The 26,712-nt window shown below is 42.1% G+C and overlaps 1 protein-coding gene across 14 annotated transcripts in view; it reads left to right on the top strand.

Moving 5' to 3' along the window:
• The window catches only part of LOC126108118 (zinc finger protein ZFP2-like), a 205,158-nt gene that overhangs the window by 146,918 nt on the left and 31,528 nt on the right, over positions 1 to 26,712 (top strand). For 5 of the 14 annotated variants that reach the window (XM_049913354.1, XM_049913357.1, XM_049913349.1 and 2 more), the window contains exon 3: positions 2,638 to 2,700. The exons of the other annotated variants lie outside the window; for them this stretch is intronic. In XM_049913354.1, the coding sequence (XP_049769311.1) occupies positions 2,638 to 2,700 (63 nt within the window). The remainder of the gene's footprint in view (positions 1 to 2,637; positions 2,701 to 26,712) is intronic. 14 annotated transcript variants of the gene reach the window in all.

Raw genomic sequence — 26,712 nt, 5'->3', positions numbered from 1 at the left:
AACGGGACAAACATGGGAAACTGGGAGTTTTTGGGTGGGGACAAAGTAAATAGAAACAAATTTAGTCACACCACCATACTAAACCACACAAAATGCCGAAAAAACCGACAACACAAAACTCCCCAAATTCCACTAAACACAATATACTCTGGAATCAGATACATCCCTTGATCTACATAGCTCAACAGTAGCTCCCGATTCCACAAATTGAAATCAAACGCTTCCCTTGACCTGTTATTCGTAAGACATCTCCACATAGAGCCGTCCCTGGTCTGAGACGCCAGAACTTTAGTAAGCTGCATTTCTTCGCGACACACTGAACACTTCATGACCTCATCCAAAAATCGAATAGTAGAAGAAATTTTATTAGAGACAACACACTGTCCCCTATCATCGCAGACAACCAAAAACTGTTGACCTTGTCAGTCATCCATACATACCAAGGACATAAAAAAAGCAGTTCACCAAAATTCACACATGACGAACAAAAAATAACGATGACATAAAACCAAAATTGTTAACTCCCTGAAAAATATTCTGCTTAAAGCACAGTCACTACAAATACCACACATGTGCAACACTATCACGCAAATGAACCCCATATGCTACATAACACATTACCCATAAACACCACCAGATAGCACCATTCATCACATCAAAACACCCACAAACATGCCACTCTCAAAAACTAAATTCCGCACCACCATGATGTCACACACCACAACAGCCTTACATCACGGCTCAAAGCCGACAGGTGGGATTGGATGCATTGGTCGACCCCCATTTCCCACATACCCATAAAGGAGCACTTCCTTTGAAAATCAATACCACCCATGACTGAAGCAACTGAATCACATTCTCTGCCAGGATTTACCCTGCCTCTCATGCCCTGAAATGAGGAATAATCTCTTCACCTTCCCCACAGTATCGTGTCTCCAATTGAACTGATGACGTATCCTTGCCCATCGCTACTCCAGTCCTGCTTCCAACCTCTTGCCTCATGTCTCATATCCCTGAAACAGAACTACATGCAGGACATGCATGTTTCCTCCAGCCCTGTCAGATGTCTCCAACTCAAACACAGGGCTACCTGTGAAAGCAACCTTGTGATTGGCAACTACCAGCCTGCAACCACTGTGCTGTTCCCTACATAGGCATGACAACTAACATGCTCTGTCTGCAGAAGTGACCACTGCCAAACAGTTGCCAAGAGAGCTGGACCACCCATTTGCTGAAAGTGCCCCCAGCATGATGTTCTTACATTCAGTGACTGCTTCACAGCTGGCACTATCTGGATTCTACCTTCTAACACAACATATTATTTCCTGTAACCCTTCTAGACTCAACCCATGCTAGTCCATGTCCTCTACCCATACCCATATCCATTTCCCTGCTCTTACTTTAGCAAAACACACACACACTCACTTCTTTCCTCCCAGTGAAAGTACTATTTTCCCCTTCTCAATTTCTCTCCTCCCCTTCCCCTCCAAAAGTACAGCTTCCCAAAACTGCCTTTAGCAACCCATACTGTCTCTGCCACATCCTTGCATGCTATCACATAGAACACATTATCTTCCCCCCACCCTTCCTCCCACCTTTACACTGCTATCCCTCTCTCCCTACCCTGTGCCTCCTCATACCTCACAACCCACCCTAACAGATTGTTGCTCATGCCAAAAGAAGATGGTCATGTCCCAGTTCCTGGAGACAGTGGCCATGTGTGAGTTCCTTTGAATGTGTTTTCTATTTCAGAAGGGCTTTGTCCAGAAGCTCAAGTTGTTAACACTCCTTCATTGTACCTGTCTGAGAGCCAGTATAGAAAGTAAATGTGCAAAATTTCATGTTGATGGATGCAAGAAAAGTCCTCAAGATTGTTCTACCTCATGTGTAAACTGGGAGGAGTGTTTGGTTGTAACACTCTCTGTATGTCATATTTTGGTTCCTTTGTCAGATACATGTTTATTGCCCTGATATCATTAACATTAAAAAAAGTCCGTGTGATAGGCTAGGTGGAACATATAGTGCTGTCTGTATCTTGTTTACCAGGCTTAGAATACTAACAGTTTTTGATGCTGTTGGCATCTGGAAGAATGTTAAGGAATGGGTTGACAGAAAGCAGTTCATGAGCAATATACTGTAAGTAATACAAACATCCACATCCAAAGTCATAGGCTAGCAAGAACAGGAAACTCTCACAAAGTGAATGGCCTCAAAATCCACGTTACAATTAGTTGTGTGATGTGGGTATTGTTGATTGCAGTATTAAAGATTCTAGTTGTACCCACTACACGACTGTTTTTTTTTATATGATGAAGCAAATTTCTTATAAAATAGTTAATGATAAGTAAATAATGATTATGGGAGTAGGAAATATGATTGAAAATAGAAGCATAGGAATAAGAAGTGAAAGATGCAAATAAATTTTCAAATATGTTGTCACTGATCATTCATATAACTTTTAGATAACTACCATTGAAATGCACCTTACTGACTGTCACTGAGAAGGCCACTTTCTGAAAAGAATGAGCCATTTATTCTGTAGAAGTGTCAGACTTAAAATATGTGATACTTTTTTGTAATATATGTAAAATTGACTTCTTAAACTCCTTGCTGTTTTTTTTTTACTGTTCACCACAGGTACAGTTACACACATCGATCATGAAAGTAAAAGAAGAATTGGATGAGCAAGTGGACCAACAGGTAATTCTAGAATTTGTGTGACTGTATGAAACTAAGCAGTGTTAATATTGTGGCTCAGTTTTGGTGAACATAATATAGATTGGCTTGATGTACTTGCCCATGATAGTCTACCCTCCATAAACCCCTTAATCTCTGACTGTCACTTACTACATCCATCTGAACTTGCTTGTTGTCTTCATGTCATAGTCTCCCTTTACACTTTTTACCCTCACATATCCCTCTATTACCAACTTGACTCAGAATTAGTGCTAATAACAGGTCCCTTGTGTTAGTGACATTGGTCCCTATGTTCCTCCCTCATTTGTTACGCCTACCCATCAAATCTTCAGCATTCTTATGTAGCACATTTCAGATGCTTTCATTCTCATCTTGTCTGAATTGCCTATCATTTATATTTGACTTCCATATAAGGCTGCACTACAAATATCTTCAGAAAATACTTCCTAACACTTAAATTTATATTAGATATGAACAGGCCTCTTTATTAGCCACATGTTCCTTGATATTGCTAGTCTGCACTTTATTTCTTTCTTACTTTGGCCATTGTCAGTTATTTTGATGCCCAGATAGCAAACTTTGTCTACTACTTCTAGTGTCCCATTTTCTAGTCGGAACTCAACATTGCCTGATTTATTTCAGCTAGATTCCATAGCTTTTATTGATGTTTGTCATACAATCTCTTCTAGTGATACTATCCCATTTTACTCTTCCAATTTTTACCTCCCACACATTGTTCATTGACAATTTCAAGATGGTTGAAGTATGACTGTACATAAGATTTCTCATATCTTGCACAAAAGTGGAATAATTTTGTCATGGATGGCTTTCCCAAGTAGCCCAATAATTCTGAGGGGCATAAACTGCAATGGCCTTGTTACTAGTTCTCTCTTTCAGTGCTGTACAAATTCTGCTCATATTATGACACCTCCAATCTTGTCTACAACTACTTACTTTCCCCTTTCTAGAGCAAGTTTGTTCCCCTTTGCCTTACAACCATTCATGTTTGGCTATATTGCATGTTCTGTCAACACCATTCCAGTAATGTCTGTATTCCCTTTTGTCTGCATAAATAGCTGCATGTTTGTATTTTCTCTTCTCATCAATTAAATTCAGTATCTCATGAGTTGCAAAGGTATTCCTAGTATGCCTTACTTTTTACCTACGTTTCCCCCTGCATTCACTGTTTCATCTCAAAGCTGCATATTCATGACGTACTGTATACTGTACTGAAAGTATTTGTATGGAGTGTAGCCATGTATGGAAGTGAAACATGGACGGTAAATAGTTTGGACAAGAAGAGATTAGAAGCTTTCGAAATGTGGTGCTACAGAAGAATGCTGAAGATTAGATGGGTAGATCACGTAACTAATGAGGAAGTATTGAATAGGATTGGGGAGAAGAGAAGTTTGTGGCACAACTTGACCAGAAGAAGGGATCGGTTGGTAGGACATGTTCTGAGGCATCAAGGGATCACCAATTTAGTATTGGAGGGCAGCGTGGAGGGTAAAAATCGTAGGAGGAGACCCAGAGATGAATACACTAAGCAGATTCAGAAGGATGTAGGTTGCAGTAGGTACTGGGAGATGAAGAAGCTTGCACAGGATAGAGTAGCATGGAGAGCTGCATCAAACCAGTCTCAGGACTGAAGACAACAATAACAACAACAACAACAACAACAACTGTATACTTACCCTCTATGTATTACTCGTTGCCTAATGCTCATTTTCAAACTATCAGTGAGTTTTGGTTCATTCATTTTATCCAAATACCATCTACTTAAATTCTACTTTTACCATTTCTTCAAAATTTCTGTGCAGTTGATAAAAACAACTCTAGCCAGAGTCCACATCTATCACTGGAAATGTTTTGTAGTTTAAAATCTGCTTTTGAAATCTTCATTTTTGCCATTAAATAACCATTTGAAATCTTTTGGTGTCTCCATGTTATTCCACATACATAAACTTCTTTCATGATACTTGAAACAAATGTTCGCAGTGACTAATTCATGCAATGTGCAAAATTCTACCAGGCGGCTTCCCCCTTTCAGTCCCTTGTGCCATTGGATATTCCCTTACTATTTTGCTTATTCATCCTGTTCCTACTATTGAATTTAATTACCTTCTAGAATTGGTTTTCATCTTCCTTAGCTATTGAATAATTTTTTCTCATCAAACTTTTTCCTATTCCATTCTTCTGCTGGTCTAGTTGCCACACAAATGTCTACCACTATTGTATCTTCCTCATGCCTATTTCAGCCATGGTAATTAATTGACATTGCTGTTCATAATACCTTACTCATGTTCCTATTTTCTTACTCATTACTGGGTCACTCCCTGCATGACCCCTATTTGATTTTTTGTGGATAATCCTGTACTGACCTGACCAGAAGCCCTGTCCTTTCTGCCACTGCACTTCAGTTCTTAATACAACTGAACACAACCTACCCATTTTTCCTTTTAAAGTCTCTAACCTTCCTAGGCAGCTGCTGCTGTCGTCGTCATCTTCAGTCCAGAGACTGGTTTCGTGCAGCTCTCCATACTACCCTATTTTGTGCAAGCTTCTTCATCTCAAAGTATGTACTGCAACCTACATCCTTCTGAATCTGCTTCATGTATTCATCTCTTGGTCTCCCTCTATGCCTTTTACCCTCAACGCTGCACTCCAATACTAAATTGAGGATCCCTTGATGCCTCAGAACATGTCCTACCAATCGATCCCTTGTTCTAGTCAAGTTGTGCCACAAATTCCTCATCTCTCCGATTCTATTCAGTACCTCCTCATTAGTTGTGTGATCTACCCATCTAATCTTCAGCATTCTTTTGTAGCACCACATTTCAAAAGTTTCTATTCTCTTCTTGTTTAAACTGTTTGTCATCCATGTTTCATTTCCATATAAGATTACACTCCATACAATTATTTCCAGAAAAGATTTCCTGACACTTAACTCTATACTCGATATTAAAAAATTCGTCTTCTACAGAAAAGCTTTACTTGCCATTGCCACCCTCCATTTTATATCCTCTCTACTTCAACCATCATCAATTATTTTGCTCCCCAAATAGGAAAACTCATCTACTACTTTGTGTCTCATCTCCTCATCCAAATCCCTTGGCATCACTGATTTAATTCAAGTAAATTCTATTATCCTCATTTTTCTTTTGTTGATGTTCATCGTATATCCTCCTTTCAAGACACTGTTCTTTCTGTTAAACTGTTCAAGGTACTTCACTGTTTCTGACATAATTGCAATGTCGTTGGCACACCTCAAAGTTCTTAGAATTAGATTTTCACTCTGCAGCGGAGTGTGTGCTGATATGAAACTTCCTGGCAGATTAAAACTGTGTGCACGACCGAGACTCGAACTTGGGACCTTTGCCTTTCCCAGGCAAGTGCTCTACCATCTGAGCTACCGAAGCAAGACTCACGCACGGTCCTCACACCTTTACTTCTGCCAGTATCTCGTCTCCTACCTTCCAAACTTTACAGAACTCTTCTGCGAACCTTGCAGAACTAGCACTCCTGAAAGAAACGATACTGTGGAGACATGGCTTAGCCACAGCCTGGAGGATGTTTCCAGAATGAGATTTTCACTCTGCAGTGGAGTGTGCGCTGATATGGAACTTTTGGATTTTAATTTCTGCTCTGAATTTTTCTTTTTTCTTCAGTGCTTGCTGAATATACAGATTCAATAGCATCAGGGATAGGCTACAACCCTATCTCCCTCCCTTCCCGACCACTGCTTCCCTTTCATGCCCCTCGACTCATAACTGCCATCTGGTTTTTGTACAAATTGTAAATAGCTTTTTGTTCCCTGTATTTGACCCCTGCCACCTTCAGAATTTGGAAGAGAGTATATGAGCCAACATTGTCAAAAGGTTCCTCTGTCTACAAATGCTAGACATGTAGGTTTACTTTTCCTTAATCTGTGTTCTGAGATAAGTTGTAGGGTCAGTATTGCCTCATGTTTTCAAAAATTTCTATGTAATCCATGATTTATCCCAAGGTCAGCTTCTATCATTTTTTTTCCATTCATCTGTAATGAATTGGTGTTAGTATTTTTCAGCCATGACTTATTAAACTGATAGTTTGGTAATTTTCATGTCTGTCAACACCTTTGTTCTTTGCGATTGGAATTATTATATTCTTCTTGAAGTCAGGGTATTTTGCCTATCTCCTACATCCTACTCACCACATGGTAGTAACCGCAGGGACTCTGTCGTCCTTTGTCGGCTCCACATTGGCCACTCCCACCTGACACACAGTTATTTACTGCGCCGGGAGGACCCTCCTGTATGTCGCTGCGGGGCGGCTTTGACAGTGGCCCACATTTTGTTGGCCTGCCCCCTTTTAGCTGTGGTCAGGCAGACATTTGCGCTGCCTGATATGCTCCCTGCCCTCTTATGTGATGACCCTGGTATGGCTGACTTAGTTTTCCGTTTTATTCGGGCAGGGGGTTTTTATTATTTACTCTGAGTGTTTCTGTTCTTTTGTGTTGATTCTGGCTATTGGCCTACGATTTTACGCTGAGTTTTTAATGTGTTCTTGGTGGTTGGCTTTTCCTTTTTATCTCTATGGTCGGCCAACCACTGTCACACTCTGTGTGATTTTAATTTGTTTCGTCTGATCTCTGTAGGAGTATTTCTTGTCCTGTGTCGTCTGACGTCTTTCCTGTTGTTCGTTTTTTATGCTCTTTGGGTGGTTTCCCTTTTTTTGGAAAAAGGGACCGATGACTGTCGCAGTCGGGTCCCTTTAATCCCCCCCAAACCAACCAACCACCACATGGTAGTGGCTATCAGTAGTTCTAATATAATGTTGTATACTTCAAGGGCCTTGTTTCGACTCGGGTCTTTTGCTGCTTTGTCAAACTTGTCACACAGTATCATTTCTCATTTCATCTACATTCTGTTCAGTTTCCATATATTGCCCTCCAGTACATCGCCCTTTTGTACATCCTCTATATAATCCTTCCACCTTTCTGCTTTCTCTTCTTTGCTTAGAATTGGTTTTCCATCTGAGCTCTTGATATTCATTCAAGTGCTTCTCTTTTCTCTAAAGGTCTCTTTAGTTTTCCTGTGGGCAGTATCTATCTTATCCCTAGTGATATATGCCTACCCTACTAAGGTATGTAATACTCCACACACAGACATATACCCCCCAGGGGGTCCACAACTCTTTTGTGGATACGTGCGTAGCGAGCACGGGACCCCGAGCTAATGTGGCCCTCCTTCCTTTCCGGGCTGCATACCTTCCCTTTCCTCATCCTTCCCCCTCCCCCATCTTCGCCCCCCTCCCTCACCTCTGGCTCTTTCCTTCCCTTTCTCCCCCTCTGGGAGTATGGTTTGTGCCTACGTCCGGAGACAGACGCTCTAAACTATTACAAATTCCTTGCTTTCTATACTTGCAAGTCTTCGTCCTTCCTCTGTCCTTCTCTTTTCCTTCCCGCTTCTCTCTGCACTTTTCTCCGCTGCGGCGTTTGAGACCCCTCTTCTTTCCTTTCCCTTTCTCTTTTTTCCTCCCTGTGCGTGTCTGAAGGCCGACCCACGCACTTCCATGCGTAGCCAGTGACGGGGTAACGCGTAATTCCCCGCCCCGGGTAGACAGGTAGGTCACGTACGTACCCCCTGGTAATGGCCAGGCCCAGGGAGGGGTGATTACCCGAGCTGATACCTTCCGAAAGTGCCGATTGGTCCCTCCGTCCGTTTGTCGGGAGGTGTGACCTGAGGTGTGAACAATCACCTAAGGCGGGAGTGCCCTCAGTGAGGGCCCCCACAAGGGAGGAGCGCGCCATCGGAGACGCTGGTAATCATGGGGATTCTTCCGCAATGGTTTCCTCACCTTCCACTATGTCTGCTCACAAACGTAAGTATACTGAGTCTCAGCCACAGACAGTTCTTCCATTGTTGCCACAGTTCCTTGTTGTTTCTCGATCTGAGGAAGGTCACGACTTCTCCACGGTCAACCCTTTCATTATTCAGAAAGGTGTCGACGCAATTGCAGGTCCTGTAAAGTCTTGTTCCAGATTACGGAATGGCACCCTGTTGTTAGAAACAGTCAGTGCCCTCCAGGCACAAAAATTGCTGCGTACTTCTCTGCTCCACACCTTCCCTGTCCGGGTGGAACCGCATCGTACCTTAAATTCCTTGCGTGGAGTCGTTTATACATGCTCCCTCGATGGTTTGTCTGACGAAGAAATTCAGCACTACCTGTCTGACCAGGGCGTAACGGCTGTTCATAGAGTTATGAAAAGGGTTCACACGAACATCATTCCAACCCGCACTGTCTTCTTGACATTTGACAAAGTTCAACTCCCATCAAAAATCAAAGCAGGCTATGAGATAATTTCCGTTCGCCCTTATGTCCCAAACCCTACGCGTTGCTATTGGTGTCAGCGGTTCAATCACACCAGCCAGTCCTGTTCCAATCCGGCCAAATGTGTTACGTGTGGCAAGGATGCCCATGAGGGTGCTTGTCCACCTCCATCCCCTCGCTGCATCAACTGTATGGGTGACCACGCTGCTTCCTCTCGAGATTGCCCCCTTTTTAAGGACGAAAAGCTCATCCAGGAAATAAGAGTGAAGGAAAAGGTGTCGACCTTTGCTGCTCGAAAATTATTCGCCAGTTGGAAGCCCACCGTGCCTCAGACAGGAAAATACAGCACTGTCCTTGCTTCTCCTCGGCCAACAAAGGAGGCGGCCACGCAGACTTGCGACCTCACCTTTAGTGCCATGGTCGTCAGATGGGCCAGCGCAAAGATCGCTCGTTCAACCTCACCACTTTCGCCTGCCCACTCTATGGCTCACCCTTCGTCGGGTTCTGCTAAATCTTGAGCCCAAAAGTCAGACGCCAAGTCTTCAAAAAAAGAGCATACTCGTGAAGAGTTTTTACGTACCGCAACTTCACAACCATCGGTTCCTCCTTCATCTAAACATCATACTTCCAAGAAGGCTACAAAGAAACCCAGTTCCTCTCCTTCTCCGCCAAGGCGTGTCCCATCTACAGCACCACCTGGCGGAAATTGCCCTCGGCCGTCTTCTGTGTCGCCGAGGCGCACTGCTGGTGGCCGGTCAACCGGCCGATCGCTGGTGGCAGGGGCTGCTCCTGACCAACCTATGGATCAGGATCTTCTGCCTTCGGCTGAATGCCATTCCATGCTGTCGGTCGCAAGCTCTGAGCAGTCGTTGAGTTGACAGCACCCTTGGTCACATTCCTCCATTTTCTGTTCACCCTATGTCCATTATCCACTGGAATATCCGCGGCATTCGAGACAATCGGGATGAATTGTCGGTCCTCTTACGATCCTACCCGCCGGTCATCTTCTGTCTTCAGGAAACAAAGCTGCGTCCCCATGACCGCTTTGTTCTCCCTCATTTTCAGTCCGTCCGATATGACCTCCCCTCTGTTGAAGGCACTCCAGCCCATGGAGGATTCATGATTCTTCTCCATGATACTCTCTATTATCACCCAATCCCCTTAAACAGTTCCTTCCAAGCTGTCGCCGACCGTCTTTCCCTTTCTGGATACACGTTCTCTCTTTGTACTGTATACATTCAATCATCCACACCAATGGCACGAGCTGATCTCCTTCATCTTCTTGGTCAGCTTCCACCCCCCTATTTGCTGGTTGGGGACTTCAATGCCCACCACCCGCTTTGGGGATCTCCACATCCTTGTCCACGTGGCTCTCTATTGCTAGACGTCTTCCACCAAGCGGATCTAGTTTGCCTCAACTCTGGGGTCCCCACATTTTTGTCTGCCTCCACGACAAATTTCTCTCATTTGGACCTTGCGGTCGGTACTGTTCCGCTAGCTCGGCGCTTTGAATGGTTCGCCCTTGATGATACACACTCGAGTGACCACTTTCCATGTGTCCTTAGACTGCAGCCTCCACTGCCATATATGCGCTCGCGACGCTGAAAATTTGCCCAAGCAGATTGGACACTTTTTTCGTCTCTAGCGACATTCGATGACCGTCGCTTTCCCAGTGTCGACGATGAGGTTACACATATTACCGACGTTATTCTTACAGCTGCGGAACGTTCAATACCACGCACCTCCGAATTGCCCCGGCGCCCCCCAGTTCCTTGGTGGAACGAGGCATGCCGTGACGCAGTACGTGAGCGGCGATGTGCTCTTCGCATTTTCCGTCACCATCCTACTTTGGCCAACTGTATCCGCTATAAGCAGCTCCGTGCGCGATGCCGTCGCGTCATCCGCGATAGCAAGAAGGCAAGCTGGAAATTCTTTATTAGCTCATTTAACACCTTCACTCCCTCCTCGGAAGTTTGGAGTCGGCTTCGACGGTTCTCAGGCGCGCCTAGTTTCTCCCTGGTCTCTGGGCTCACTGTCGCGCATGATACCTTAGTGGACCCCGTTGCAATTTCTAACTCGTTGGGTCAGCACTTTGCTGAGATTTCGAGCTCTTCAAATTACCCGCCAGCGTTTCTCCCGAAGAAACGTGCAGCAGAAGTGCGACATCTTGCTTTCTCCTCTCAAAATCACGAAAGCTACAATACTGTTTTCTCCATGCGGGAACTCCAACATGCCCTCTCTTCTTCTCGCTCCTCCGCCCCAGGACCGGATGGTATCCATGTCCAAATGTTGCTGCATTTATCAACCCATAGTCTGCATTACCTCCTTCGCCTTTATAATCGAATTTGGACCGACAGTACCTTTCCCAGACGGTGGCGGGAAGCTATTGTCGTTCCCGTTCCGAAACCTGGAAAGGACAAACATCTCCCCTCTAGCTATTGCCCCATTTCTCTCACGAGTAGTGTCTGTAAGGTTTTGGAGCGTATGGTGAATTACCGTTTAGCTTGGTGGCTGGAATCCCGCAGTCTTTTAACACCAGCCCAATGCGGATTTCGGAAGCATCGTTCTGCAGTTGACCATCTTGTTGCTTTCTCCACTTATATCATGAACAATTTTCTCCGGAAACGCCAAACGGTAGCAATATTTTTCGATCTGGAGAGAGCATACGATACCTGTTGGAGGACAGGCATCCTCCGCACACTGTTCTCTTGGGGCTTTCGAGGCCGGCTGCCCGTTTTTCTTCGCGAATTTATGGCAGAGCGCACTTTTAGGGTGCGGGTGAACACTACTCTCTCCCGTACTTTCTCCCAAGAAAACGGGGTACCCCAGGGATCCGTGCTGAGTGTTGTACTGTTTGCCATCGCCATAAATCCAATTATGGATTGTCTCCTTCCTGATGTCTCGGGCTCCCTCTTTGTGGACGATTTTGCGATCTACTACAGCTCTCAACGGACCAGCCTTCTTGAACGAAGTCTTCAAGGATGTCTCGATCGCCTCCACTCGTGGAGCATCGAAACCGGCTTCCGTTTCTCACCCAGTAAGACCGTTTGTGTCAATTTTTGGCGACGTAAGGAGTTTCTTCCGCCCTCCTTACGTCTAGGTCCTGTCAACCTTCCGTTTTCAGACGTCGCTAAATTCTTGGGTCTTATGTTTGACAGAAAACTGTGCTGGTCCTCCCACGTTTCCTATCTTTCGGCTCGCTGTCTGCGATCGCTTAACACCCTCCGTGTCCTGAATGGTACCTCCTGGGGAGCGGACCGAGTGGTCCTTCTCCGCCTCTATCGCGCCTTAGTGCGCTCGAAATTGGATTATGGAAGCATAGTCTACTCCTCTGCTCGGCCGTCCATTCTTCGGCGTCTCGACTCTATCCACCACCGTGGATTACGTTTAGTGTCTGGAGCTTTTTACACTAGCCCTGTGGAAAGCCTTTATGCTGAGACTGCTGAACCTCCGCTGTCCAATCGGCGAGCAGTCCTCCTGAGTCGTTATGCTAGCCATCTGTCTTCCATGCCTGCTAATCCAGCCCATGACCTTTTCTTTCGACGCCTCCTTTGATGTAGGGTATGCAGGCCGCTCCTCCTCCCTACTACCCCCGGGAGTCCGCTTCCATCAACTGCTCCATTCTCTTTCCTGCCGCTTTCCTAAAACCACCTTGACAACTTGGGGTACAGCACCGCCTTGGCTCCGTCCCCGGATCTGCCTGCTCCGTGACCTTTCCCAATTTCCCAAGGATGGTACCTGTACACTTGTTTATCGTCGGGCATTTGCTGCTCTATGTGCACAAATGACGGACGCCACATTTATTTACACCGACGGCTCGAAAACATCGTTAGGTATAGGGAGTGCCTATATTGTTGGCGACACCCCAAATCGCTTTCGGCTTCCCGACCAGTGTTCGGTTTATACTGTGGAGCTTTACGCTGTTCTCCAGGCTGTCCACTACATCCGCCGCCATCAGCGGATACAGTACGTTATCTGCTCAGATTCTCTCAGCTCTCTCCTCAGTCTCCAAGCTCTTTACCCTGTGCACCCTCTGGTCCACCGGATTCAGGACTGTCTGCACTTGCTCCACCTGGGGGGCGTCTCGGTGGCGTTCCTCTGGCTCCCGGGACACGCTGGTATCTGTGGGAATGAGGCGGCCGATATAGCGGCCAAGGCTGCAGTCTGTCTTCCTCGGCCAGCTATTCAGTCGCTTCCCTTCACTGATCTACGGAGCGGTTTATGTCGCAAAGTTGCTCATTTATGGCATGCGCATTGGTCAACACTTCCCCGTAATAAATTGCGGGAAGTGAAAGCCCTTGCGCTTGTACCTCTTCCTCCCGAACGCGTCGTCGGGAGGAGGTAATTTTAGCTAGACTCCGGATAGGGCACTGTCTTTTTAGCCATAGACATCTTTTAAGCGGTGATCCTCCCCCACTCTGTCCCCACTGCTCTCAGCTGTGGACGGTAAGACACCCTTTAATTGAATGCCCCTATTTTAATCCGTTACACTCCCGTCTACAGCTATCGCCTGATCTATCGTTGATTTTAGCAGATGACACGCGCTCAGCCGACTGCGTTCTCCAGTTTATTAGTGACAGTGAAATGACGTCAGTCATTTGACGCTTTTTTTGGGGACAACCACCCCCTTTCTGTAGTGGATTTTTAAGCATTCCTTCTACTTTTAGTTTCTCCAATTTTATGACTTTGTTCCCATTGCTGCTGGTTTTCAATTTCAGTTTTTTACTGTCTTAAGTCACGGGCTGGGCGCTAATGACCATAGAAGTTTTGCGCCCTAAAACCACAAACAAAAAAACAAAAAAAACCACAGACATATAGACTGCCTGGCCAGCTTTTCCTGATTACATCCTCCTGAGTAGTCTCTGCCTGGAGATCTGAGTGTGGGACTATTTTACCTCCAGAATATTTTGCCTAAGATAATTCTGTGCAATAGAGCTGCATGCTCTTCAGAAGAAAAACAAACACAACTACAGTTTCCCTTTGCTTTCAGCAATTTGCAGTATTGGCACAGGAAGCTGGTTAATGTTACAAGGCCAGGTCAGTTGATCATCCAGACCATTGCTCTAGCAACTGCTGAAAAGGATTTTGCCCCCTCTTGAGGAACCATGTGTTAGCTTGATTTCTCCTCAGATAATACTTACCTGTGTTTGCACCTAACACTGTTTTCAGTATTGTTGACATGCAAGCAACCCTGCCCGAGCAGTGTCCATGGTTCATTTGGGGTGGGGCCTGTGCACTGTTGTTTAAACTGCTGTCTTTGAGCAGGAGAACTAGTTTTAGCATGTATATCTGTAGAATTACTTCATTATCTATATGAGTATAACAATTCTGTGAGACTGCATTGGCACCCATACAAACTAACAGATGAAAACTGTTGCTATGTCTCCGATTTGAGGCTGTAACTCCTAGTTTCAGGATCAGTTACTTCAACAATTACCCTAACCAAGCATGCCTCCAGGGCTGCCAAGGGGATGTCACTTGCATGTCCTCATAGATTTTCATCTTAGGTTCAGGATTTGACGGTCAGTGACCAGCCAAATATTTTGTGAAGCAGTATGACACAGTTCTCCATAAAAGTAGAAACAAGGAATGCATATGGCAATTGGGTGATTTGTGAGTGCTGGTAAGTATAAAAAATTTATTTGTAGTTGTCTGTAGCTGAATGCATAGGACAATAGTATAATAATCATGAAATTGGTGGTTCAGATCACACTAAGTGCTACCAGTTCTTTTAGTTTTATTTGCATTCCATATGTAAAACGAATGGTAATTTTAATTCATGCTGAATCATACTTTTAATACTTACTTTTAATTAAAAGTTACATAAAAATGTAAGTACTCTTGAGAAATTACATTTTGGTACAAAAATAAAGAGCATCAAATGGAAAAGAAAGAAATCTCACATAAATTCATCAAAATATTTCTTTTAATATGTCAAATGATGAAAAAATATGAATTTTCACCAAACCATTAAAATTCAGTATTTGTTAAATTTGCAGTTTTTAGTAGTTTTGGAAGTTTTTAAAAAGTAGTAGTTCCTACTAGGAGATTCGAACCAGGAACTTTCTCATTAAGGCACTTTTATGCTCTACTCTAAATTATCAGCAGTTGTGTTAATAAATAGGAAATATTTTGTGGTAGACAGCACTCAGATATCTTCTGATCTTAAAGTAAAATTATTTTAGTTGTTTGGTAACTGCATAGTGCTGGTTTAGGAAATTGATGTTCCAGCACTAAACTCCAAATACTGTAAATCTGAAAGAAATTGAAGAGAGGATGATCTGCAAGATCCCCTTTTCTGTCAAGTTCTTACTGTCACAGGGATGTGTCCGTAATGCTTAAGGTGACAGCCCATAAAATGCAAGAAATCCAGGTTTAACTCATCAGTGCAGCCGAAATAAATTTTTACATCTGTTGTTACATAGACGATTCTCTAATATTAGGCAGTCATTAGATTGCAATGTGAATGTTACTGATTAGCTTAAATCTTCTGGTATTCAAAATTGCAGCAGAACTGTGAGTGAATAGAGCAATCAATGACTGTAGGATCCATTTTAATTCTTGCAGAGGAACTGTTTTCTTTACAAAATCATATAGGGGAACAAAATTACCTGCTGTTTAGGTCTTTAGCCCCAAACATGTTTCCTGTGCCTCCTCTTACAATCTGAAACGACCTGTGCATTTTTCTATTCCCTTAAAAAGCCCATGTTCCATAAAGTAACAGTTCCATTGCCAGAGGTGGTTCTGCAACACCCACTTGTTTTGTTTAATTTGTTGGCTGCCCCTTTAGGTCTAGTGGTCTACTGTGTAGAATAAGTTATGTTTTTCCTTCTCCCTCTTGTCCCCACCTTAGTCAATTATGTATCTGTCGTTTTAGTATCTATGCTGTAGTAAAAAATTTGAAATGCATTTTTATGTTCTTTAGTGGAGAAACTTCGTAAGGCAAAGCATTGTAATTATGTCTTTTCTGTTACTGTCTTCTGTTTTGCTACCATGTGCATCATTGTCAACTATCATTTGTAGAGATGTCTTTGATCCCTTTTCTAACATTTTTGTTCAGAAGTTGGGAAGGCTTCTTATATAAGCTGTCTTGATGGTTCTCATATGTTCGACTTTTGGTTGGCCATGGGGATTCGGGGATTTAGCTTCATTTGGCTTTGCTGTACAGGTACTTGCTGTCATGAAACTATGTAATGTTAACATTTGCTGGTCCTCATTGTCTTCCACAACATTCCGCATGCTGTTTGTATTTGCTGTTACGTCATGTCTGATCACTTTACCAGGTTTGTTAGGGAGAAGTATGTTCCTATCTTTCAGAATTTCTTTTTAACAGTAGCAACCTGTGATCCTTCAGTAGTCCAGTGCTCATATTCCAATCTCTGTATTTAGAGAATTTATTATTTTTGGCATGTCTAGTGCTAACAGAATAAATATTTTCCTTTTGTGTGGGTTTTCTAAACAATTATTTTTTCCACATCACATTTGACACTTTAAAATTATTTTTTCCTCGTATTTGATACTTACCTGCATGCAGATTTCAAATTTCAGTAACATGTAATGAGATAAATGCATATTTTTTTCATTGTACAGTACTGATTTTTCATGATGATAAATGTATTACTACCTGTGCTCTGTGGTGCAGCTTTCTAGTGGGTCCTCTGTATGGAATATCAGATTTTGTAGCTAATTATTTCTATTTTTTCTTCCAGTGTTGTGTGTACAATCCCACTGTTAGTTAATGAAATTCCGGATCTTGTCTTGAATGCTTACACTCTTTCCTAAGAGTAAGAGGATTGCATATTGAATGGGAGTGAGGCTACAAAATAAAGTGTTTGGGTTCAGTCCCAAGCATCACCTGTAACTTTTTCACATGGAAATTGTATATGTGGAAAACGAGTTTCCATTCCAGTGCGAAGCTCGAGGACCTCATGGAACTTACTGTGTCAGTGAGTTCATAAGTTGGGGGAAGTTAGTGGCTTACCACATCCAGTAAGACAATGCCTAATAGAGCACTAAGGTGTTAATAACTACCTCCAGGTTGTTGAAAGCTTTACTTTTACCTTGGGTTTCATTAGGTTTTGTGACATTTGACATGTATTTTCCTCAGTTCCAAAATTATGTGACCAACACTTAGATCTGCATTTATATACTTATTGTCTTCACAGGTGGTTTTCTAACCTAAAAATTCATTCTGCATGTAGCCTGCTAAGTGTTTTGTTTCCTCTTGACCATAGTTCCCTCATGGGCTTTGCAGAGGTACCCTATCATCTTCCACTGAATAACACAGGTCAGAAAATATGGAGCTGAGATCATCATAAAATCAAAAAATATTCTTATTTGAGCCTTCACCTTGGCACAGGCAGAGGGGAGCTAAAGTAAAGAAGTAGAGCTTGTGAGTGGAGTTCTACAAAATGGACATGAAATTTTGTGGTGCAACAAAATTGCTTCATAGGTAGAGATTTGCTGATTAGTCAACCCAACTCACAGGAATATAATTCAGTTGCAAATGACAATCTATCTGTATGTAGAAAAATATCGAGGATCATACATAACCCAGAAATATAGAAAAATTAGGTAGTAGTGAAAAGGCACAAACTGTTAGGAGATCTAATTTTGTTAGGATCATTATTACTTGAAACATGTAGCTAAATAAAAGTACCCACTGATGAAGGCAGAAAAGTGCTGAAACATATCTGGGCATTTATAAACAAGTTGTTAGCATAACAGGTGGATCTGAAATCCCAGCAGTTGTAGTCCATATTACCCAAACTCACCATTGGAACACCATATCTCGGATGGAACCTTGGCAAACAAAAGTTATTGACATGCCTCTTATGCCCTGTACTTTTACACTCAACACAAATAATGTGTTTCTGTAATCTTGTTACGTAAATAGCTTCGTAGTTGGGAGTAGCATTTGTTGGAAAGATGATGTAGGTATATGCATCACTTCTCCATGGTGGCATGTATCACTACACTAGGCTGCTGTGTGCCTGAGTCTCTCTCTCTCTTCTGACACTGAATTTCCCAGTGAAGAGCAACCCCTCACTGCTTGGTTGGATATTGCAGTGAGGCATTCTTCAGGCCCAAATACACAAGTTGGATTAGTTTGGGTGTCCGCTCAACAATGCTGAGCACATCATGCCTCTTAACAAGGCAAACTGGAATAATCTTGCAGCCAGTACCCTCCCTTTCCTTTTGGCTGAAAACAAACCAGCAAGGTCAAGAACACTGGAAAGTTTAGGCCTGTGGCATCATCATTGGAACCAGGAGCTTCTGTTGTTCCTTAGTCCTTGCCATGGAGACATGGTAAGTGCGGGTACTTTATATGTACATTCATTACTTTGAAATGGCTTTAATGTGCCCCCATTAATAACATAGTTCCTCAAGTCAACTCCAGTAGACAGGTTTATTAGCTAAACTTTACAAACAGTTGTCCACGTACTGCACTTGTTTATGGTAGAAAGTAGATATTTGTAATATGTCTCTGGATCGGTTTGTTGACAGCTAATGGGAAGATATTACATCATAGACAATGCACAGCTGTCAACCAGCTCATTCATGCCATTAACATACAAACTAATCATTTTGTGGATGGCCTTTCCTTCACAGCATGCTTTTGACACATGATGACAATTCTGTTAATGTTATATAATCATATATGTGTGTATACAGAACATATGTGCAACTTTAATTTTGAAATTTTATTGATTTTATTTGGTATACAAATCCCAGTTTTGGTGAGTGGTATTGTCTGCATAGTTCTACTTCATGTTCTCCTGCTGCTTCCAAGAGGTTCTTGTATTGGGGTGTAGAGCAGTGTTTCACTGCCTCTCTTCAAATATTATTAACAGCTTTCTCTCAGAGATGAAATCTATGTTGTGGCAGACTGATATATAGCCTTGTGAGTTTTAGGGTTGCCTGGAAACTGACACCTTTCTTTTCCCTTATTTCCTGTTTTTGTCCACAGTCCTGCAGGATACAAATCAATATCGGAAAGAAAAGTGCAAAAATAATTGATGTGAACCCAGTGTTGCATTATGTGTTACATGTTTTTGTTTGGTCCCTGCAAACAGGGTTTTTCCATAGGAGCCCTGATTTTTTTATCCTGTATTCTTAAGCCTTCTGGGATCTATGTTGGTGGCAGTGTATCGTTCTACAGTCAGTTGCATAAGCTGGTTATCTGAACTTTCCCACTAGCAGTTTGCAAGAAAATGTTCCTTCCATGGGAACCTAAAAGTACTACCCAGTTCCCTTTACACAGGTCCCACTACCAGTGTAGCCACTTCCTGTGTATAGTGGACCCCTGACCTATTACGCAGAATCCAGAAACCCACCACCCTATTTGCAAGTCAAGGAATCTTCAGCCTACGTGGTTTCAGAACCATTTGGACCCTTGATTCGAGCCATCCACTGGCCTCTGTACCCAAGGACCACAGATGGTTATGTATACAATGCTACAGATGGTGAGCTCTGCCTTAATCTCACAACCAAGACTTGGTCTTTACTACTAGCCACTACAGCTAGCCAATCAAAATCATAGAATCTCTTCCAATCCATCTTTTTAGTTCCAACATGAGCCACTACCTGCACTTGGCAGTACCCTTTGTTCTTCATGGTACCTGGAAGCACCCATTCCCAATCTAGGATAATCCCTTCAAAAATTCCTCCTGATATGTGCACACTGCACACTAGATTCCTTCCCCTTCTTGGCACCTATATTCCCTGATATTGGTACTCCCAACTACCAGTAAATCCACCCTGTGTGAATGCCCAGACCTTGTGAGCTGAGAGACTTGCTCTGGAGAAGAAGAGTGCCTTCATCTGGCTCAGCCACAAATAGCATCCAGAATTTGTTTGTCATACTATCTGGGGTGGAACTCTGAACAACCCCTCAGAAATTCTTTTGCTGGAGCTACCTATCACTCAATCACAGGTGATAGGTCACCTCCAGTGCAGGCAGTTCCAAGGAGGGCCACAGTAGTGGACCAATCGGGGGATGTGTGGGACATAGTAGACATCTAGTCTTCCATAATGATGCCAATTGGCAACAGCCTCAAGCAGTGTGACCAAAGCCAACACCACCTGGAGCTGTTTGCTAAGTGACGAACTAGGCTCAAATCTGTACAGAGCAGTCAGCCCCTATTCATATCAAAGATGGAAAAACTGCACACTACCCAATTATTAGGATGCTAGACTGTGCCTGGTAAGTATTCAGACATGAAAGAAATTAGAAAGTAAACTGTATCCACACAGATAACTGAAAATAAGTTGCTGCTGTTTGAGGCTTGTAAATACAATTTGCAAACAAATGGTGTACTCATTTTATCTGCAGCAGCACATAAGATTGGCATTCTGGTGGTCCAGCCAAACTGACCCAGTCAAAGCAAAGCAAAAACAAAAAAATACCAGTATGATAAAAGGATCAGTAAAAGTGTCAGTCAGGTACTCCATGCAACACTGTGGAATGAACAGTTCTCATAATACAACACAAACACTAGCCCTAACTGGGACATTTGCAACTTGGTCAGTTATAGCAATCAACTCCATCCAGATAAGGTGCCTCTTTCTTCCAGATGCTGCACCAAGCTCACTTATGTTTTATAATTTTATAATTTATCTCCTTTAAACCATTTAATGACATTGGTCCTCTGCTCTGACCTTACTGTGTCAGTGCAGCACTGTATTCCCGCTCTTCACAGAAAACTGCTTCACTAAAAGCCCATAGTCTCACTTGATGGCCACACTGTTCACTCACGTTATGGTTTGTCAAATGATAGCATTTATGTCATAGTGTCAGACAAACAGTGTTAGCATTTATGTCATAGTGTCAGACAAACAGTGTACAGTGTCAAATTTTGCACTGGGGTGTCCAAAGTCGGAACTGATTTTTTCCAGTGTAAACCAGTTCCCCATTAATGCAGCTACTAAGTTTTGCTTTGATATGATCATCAAAGTCCACACTGAACCTGTGCGAGTAGCTGCTCTTTAATTACAACCACCTGGTGCTTAAGTCCCATATGTATACCATCCATATGTGTCTTCTCAAAATTAGATTTACTGCAGATTTCTTGAACACATTTAAACAGTCATTCTTCCTGTGGCCCATGTGTGAATAGGATGGGGAAAAAGCCAGTGGGATGTTACCTCTGCCATGCACATCACAGTGGTTTGCAGAATTAAGATGTGAATGTACACACACTCACAGTTAACATTAACATTTCCAAAATATATAAAAAAAGAAATTCTACAAATTTGTGCCAGTTAACTTACGGCAAATGTACATGCTCGCCAGGTAGGACTTGCAAATTTTTACAACTCTCCTTTCAAGGCAACAATTTCTACCCATAATGAAATGGCAGTTAAACACACTAATAACCAACTACCTGTATAAAATACATAATCACGTTGAGTAAAAAAAAATTGGCAGTAAACAGCTCTGTACTGATTGTTGCCATCAAGTCTGTGGAAAGTGGTAGTTGACACTGAACAATAGAAGGTGTGAAGTCCCCCACACCAGAATTGTAGAACTCCACTTTTGGTTTACATGATAAATCATACAGATTTAATGGTTGCTGTACAGTATGGGATCCTTAGTAGATAGGATTAATGGAGGGTACTGAGATGGTTCAAAGAAGGAAAGGTTATTTTGTATTATTGCAAAGTAGTGGGAAAAGTGTCATGTGTACATTATGAGTTGATGTGGTAAGGGGAAGAAAGGCGTTTCTCTTTGTATTGAGTTCTTTCCTCAAAATTTCAATCACCAACAATTTTCCTCTGAATGCCAAAATATGTTTTGACACCCAACTACATCAGGAGAAATGATGATAAAATAAAAGGAATCAGGGCATACACAAAGAGAATTGGTAACTTCTGTGCCCAGATAATCTCAGCACTGCTAGATCAGTCTCTGGCCATCCATACACACACAAGTAGTCTCAAGGGGCAGCATGAGACTTTCATCTGTATCTCCTAACTGTTACTGACAATTAGCAGTGCAGTTCTTCACATGCCACTACTCTGAAGGGAAGGGAACTGTAGCTGTGTGTGTGTGTGTGTGTGTGTGTGTGTGTGTGTGTGTGTGTGTGTGTGTGTGTGTGTTGGGGGGGGGGGGAGGGGGTAAGGTGGAAGGGTGGAAGTGCAGTCTACTGCTTGCAAGTACAGCAGACATCCTTTTAGTACACTCAAAGTGTAGATTCTAACTCAGCTGGAAATGTTGTGTTGTATTATTATAGGTGAATGGAAGGGAAAATGGAAAAAGAGTGAACAGCATCTACATCCATGTCCTCATAAAAATCCATACTCTGGAATCTGCTGAGAGTTACAAGGCAGATAGTACTTCCTACTGCACCAGTAAGTAGGGCTTCTTCCATTCCATTCACATACAGAGTGCAGAAAAATTGTTGTGAAATTGACTCTGTGCATGCTGTAATTAATCAAGTCTTGTCCTTATGCTCCCAGGGAAGTGATACGTAATAGGATGATATGTATTTCTAGATTTTTCACTTACAGCTGGTTCTTAAATCTCTGTAAATAGTATTTCATAGGATAGTTTGCATCAATCTTAAAGCATCTGTGTGTCTTGTTTCTTAGCATCTGCACGACACTGTCAATTGTGAAAATTTGTGCCGCTCATCTTTGTATATTTTGAGTATTCTGTGACAATCATATGTGGTGCAAGTGCCACACACCTGAGCAGGCTTCTAGTGTGGATTGTACAAATGTTTTATAAGCAATCTCCTTTGTGGACTGGTTGCATTTTACCAGTATTTTACCAGTTAACCAAAGTGTGCTATAAAAGTGCAATTTTACATTTCTGAACAGACTGATGGCCTCAGCAATTAAGTCACTTAGGAATTCAATTCCGCCCCCCCCCCCACACACACTATATAAATATATATATATTTTCTTAACATTTACAGCAATCACAATCTCTGCACGACTTTGAATTCTTATCCAGCTGTGACTGACCGTTCATGCAGCATTTCCCGGTATAGGGCGACAAAATACAAACAGCATCACAAATGACCTGCAAGCAGCAAATTCGAATTCCTGGATTTAATACAATAATTAAACTGCCATCATGATCCAGTACAGGTGACTCTTTCTGCCTTAACACTGCATAATATGAACATGAGAGAACTACAGAGGAATGTATTTGATACCTTAAGAGATAGGAAAACGCTGATTTGTTCTATATGCATGGGAATCTTTTGTGGCTTTTTAACACAGTGAGACCATTAATTAATGTGAGAGAGGGAGAAAGAGTTGGTTATTTGAAAAGAATTTTTAACAACAAGAATTTTTAACAACACATTAATGAGGGGAAGAACAATGGTATGTGTTAAGAATGTCATAAGAAATATTTAATATTGGAAAATTTTTTCTGTTCTGACAAACATCTCTAATGATCTCCTGGAAGTGAGAAATTTCAGTCACTGTGCACTGGTTGCAGATCAATCAGATACTTCGTTCATAATTGTTTGCGCCTCATGAATGCATTATCATCATTGGTATAATGAATGGAAACCACCATCTGCATCACTATTTTCTGTAATAAAGATGATCAGTTCTCATGGGAATTGCAGATCAGCCCCATATAAAAATTGGAAAAGTAAGAATGAGGGCAGGCAATATAAATATTATGTGAGTATAACACTATAAAAACAGTGATAATGTTACAAGAAATAACATCAACCTTCTGATGATTCATTAATTCACTGACAGCAACATAATTTCGCAGCTTTACAACATGCTTTCAACAGTAGGCAGTAACAACATGACACATTTACCAATCCAATCCCTTTCCCATCAACACTGTCACATTTACAAACTAAGTACTTCTCAGCCCTGCGTTAAGGCTTGTGCTTTACACTATAGCTCACATAATACATGCAGTGAGCATTGATTTAATAATCTGAACATAACACCACTATATAGGGCAGGGCCGGCCAGAAATTCTGCACGTGTGCGGTGCTCCTGCACATATGCAACTTCCGGGTTACAGCGTGCACGCCGCAGCCATCAGCGTTCATGTAGTGAATGTTTCTACCCATAGATGTCGCTTTATCCACTTGCTGGGATACTCTGTACTGGCGCATTCTAGTGCTCTTTCCACAGCTTGCAAGCCAACCATGGGAAGGTATTTCGCGTATTAAGCATTTAAAATACTGTCACAGTCTACTCATTGAGATGTCTAGTTTTATGTTGAGTTTAACCCAGTAAGACAAGTAATACAGTTAACAACCGTGGGTTTATATTAAGGCAGCTTGACTCACGGCATGTAGATACGGGTAATGTTTTTGATCTAGTATTTAAGAAAGAGAGCACTTAGCGACTTGCAACGAACCTTATTCATGATTTCAAATAACATTAAACTAATGCAAGGTTTCCTATAAATAATTCTCGGTGCCCTCAGTCACACCCACATAATTTCTGTCTCACTGACCTCCGAACAGAATGATAACCGCAGACCTCTCGATGATCACCTGTTATTTCAATACCATTATTGCTACATCTTTCATCAGCTCCGTCTGAATTCTGCATAATAACGGACAATTCGATGGATGTTACATTTTATCGACTTCAGCTGAGTGTAGCCCTTCACACATTAAAAAAAATCTAAATGTAAGTATACATTGGAACAATCGGTTTAATGACCAACTTCCCTGATACTAATGTAACATGGAGTAGAATGAGGCACTAATGCACAGTTAGTAAACAATAATTTTTAAGTATGAAAGGAATAAATCAAAACACGTTTATCACTGGTCATGAGAAATGATAATCGAGTTGTCTCATCCATTTTCTTAAGGACATTTAATTTTGCTTGTCGTTCTTCACTCTTGAGTACACTACACTCGTCTTTGTGATATGTATTGTAGTGTCTTTCAATTGAAAACTTGCGCTGGCCTCCTATTATTCGGCAGCATAGCAAACACCGAGTTTTCACCAACAGATACAAAAACGAATTTAGTTCCCAGTCATTTTTAAACGACTGAGAACATAGATCTCCCGTCCTTTGTTTTTTCACAGTACCTGCCATTTCTCAATACTTCTGTTAAGGTTACGGTTACCAGGGGTAAACGAGACTGGGTATGTTGCGCTCTTGCTTGTACCACATAAATAGGGAAGTGGAGCAGCCGCCGTTCAATTAGGACACATGTCTAATAACAGATGTCGCTGTCGCACACGTGCGCAAGTGTGCAGCACTTCCGCACGTCTGCACACTGTGCAGTGTTTGGCCGGCCCTGATACAGGGTGTTTTCACCATCATTTACAAACAGGGATTGATTGAGGAGAGGATACAAAACAGAAAAGGTCTTATGTCCAGAAATGCATGATTTCCATGCTAGAGACCATTTGTTAAATCATACATTGTTACAGAGATTGTGGTCTAATATGTACCGTACCATCCAGCCACAGTCATTGTATGCATGGTTTCTCATACATCATGCTATAGGATCCTCTCTTGCCATAGTAATGGTTAATGTGTCATGTCAACTGTATTTGATATTGAGCAAGGAACTTTATTTTCTATGCCAGTAATTCCTAGACGCTGCCGGACCTTTTTATTCAGTTGTGTACTGTACCATAAGAAGTGAATCAAACAAGTGTCATTCTGGCTTGCTCTAGCTAGATAATTACTTGAATCAATTTATGCTAGACATCGCTAGGAGTGGCATTGTGACTGGAGTACACTAAAATAGGGTGAATACGGTTATAAATCAGAGCAACACGTATGAACACCAGAGCAATGAAAGGCAAAGTTACTACTACAATCGTCTGAAGTATATACCCATAAATTAACGAAACAAACTTTCAGCAAAGTGTTGTTGAAATGTAGCTTTCCTTGTGCTTTACTTCATCCAAAATCAGCGTACCTTTGTTTTCATTTTGTCCTTTCCGAAAATAATTCCTAATTTATCTATGGGCTCTTTGTTAATTTCACATGAGCATTTGAGATCATTTAATTTTGGAGATGTTTCAGAAGGTTGTTTCAACAATGCGTGCTTCAAACAATGTCTATATCCTTTGAGCTACTATTTTTCAAGTGCATGCTATCCAGAATAAATTCATTGTCACATCACATAATGCATTCTATTGCTGTTTTTAAATTGGCATTTCTTTAACAGTGACAAATATGATTTTCTGTTTTTACCGAGTTTACAATGATCTAGGACATTTGTCTGAGCTGTCTTATGGTTTTCATCTGAGACTTGTTTTTGGAAGAGATTGATTTCGGCATTTGCTGTCCTTAATTTATCACGTAATCTGACAATTTCCAGTTCCTGGCACATCAACATTGTTGTAATGTGATAACTACTCCGTCCAGTACTGATCAGCTCCCTACATTTTCCTCAGCTGAAAAAGCACTGGCAGACATTGAAACTGCAGCTTGTTTACTGTCTTCTTTCAACAGCTTCCCTTAAGCAAGTGCTTTACTGACGATTTTCTTTCCTGTAATATTTTCGTTAGATATTTCAGTAAACTGGGAAATACACGATGAACCACTGAGCTGCTCTGGTTTTAAGAGACCACCCTTGTCTTAAAATTTCAACTTGTTTACTGGTGATAAAGATTTGTTGTTCCTCACTGAAATGTGAATCACACACACAACTGTCAGACTGTCTTTCTGAGGAATTGCTGTCAACCATTTTTAAATTCTACTTTAGTTTTTGGAGACTTACAAAATATTTACCC

The sequence above is a fragment of the Schistocerca cancellata genome, chromosome 11 (assembly GCF_023864275.1).
Source record: "Schistocerca cancellata isolate TAMUIC-IGC-003103 chromosome 11, iqSchCanc2.1, whole genome shotgun sequence".
Lineage (NCBI taxonomy): Eukaryota > Metazoa > Arthropoda > Insecta > Orthoptera > Acrididae > Schistocerca > Schistocerca cancellata.
The sequence above is the reverse complement of the archived record's forward strand: the minus strand, read 5'-3'. Positions and strand labels throughout refer to the sequence as shown.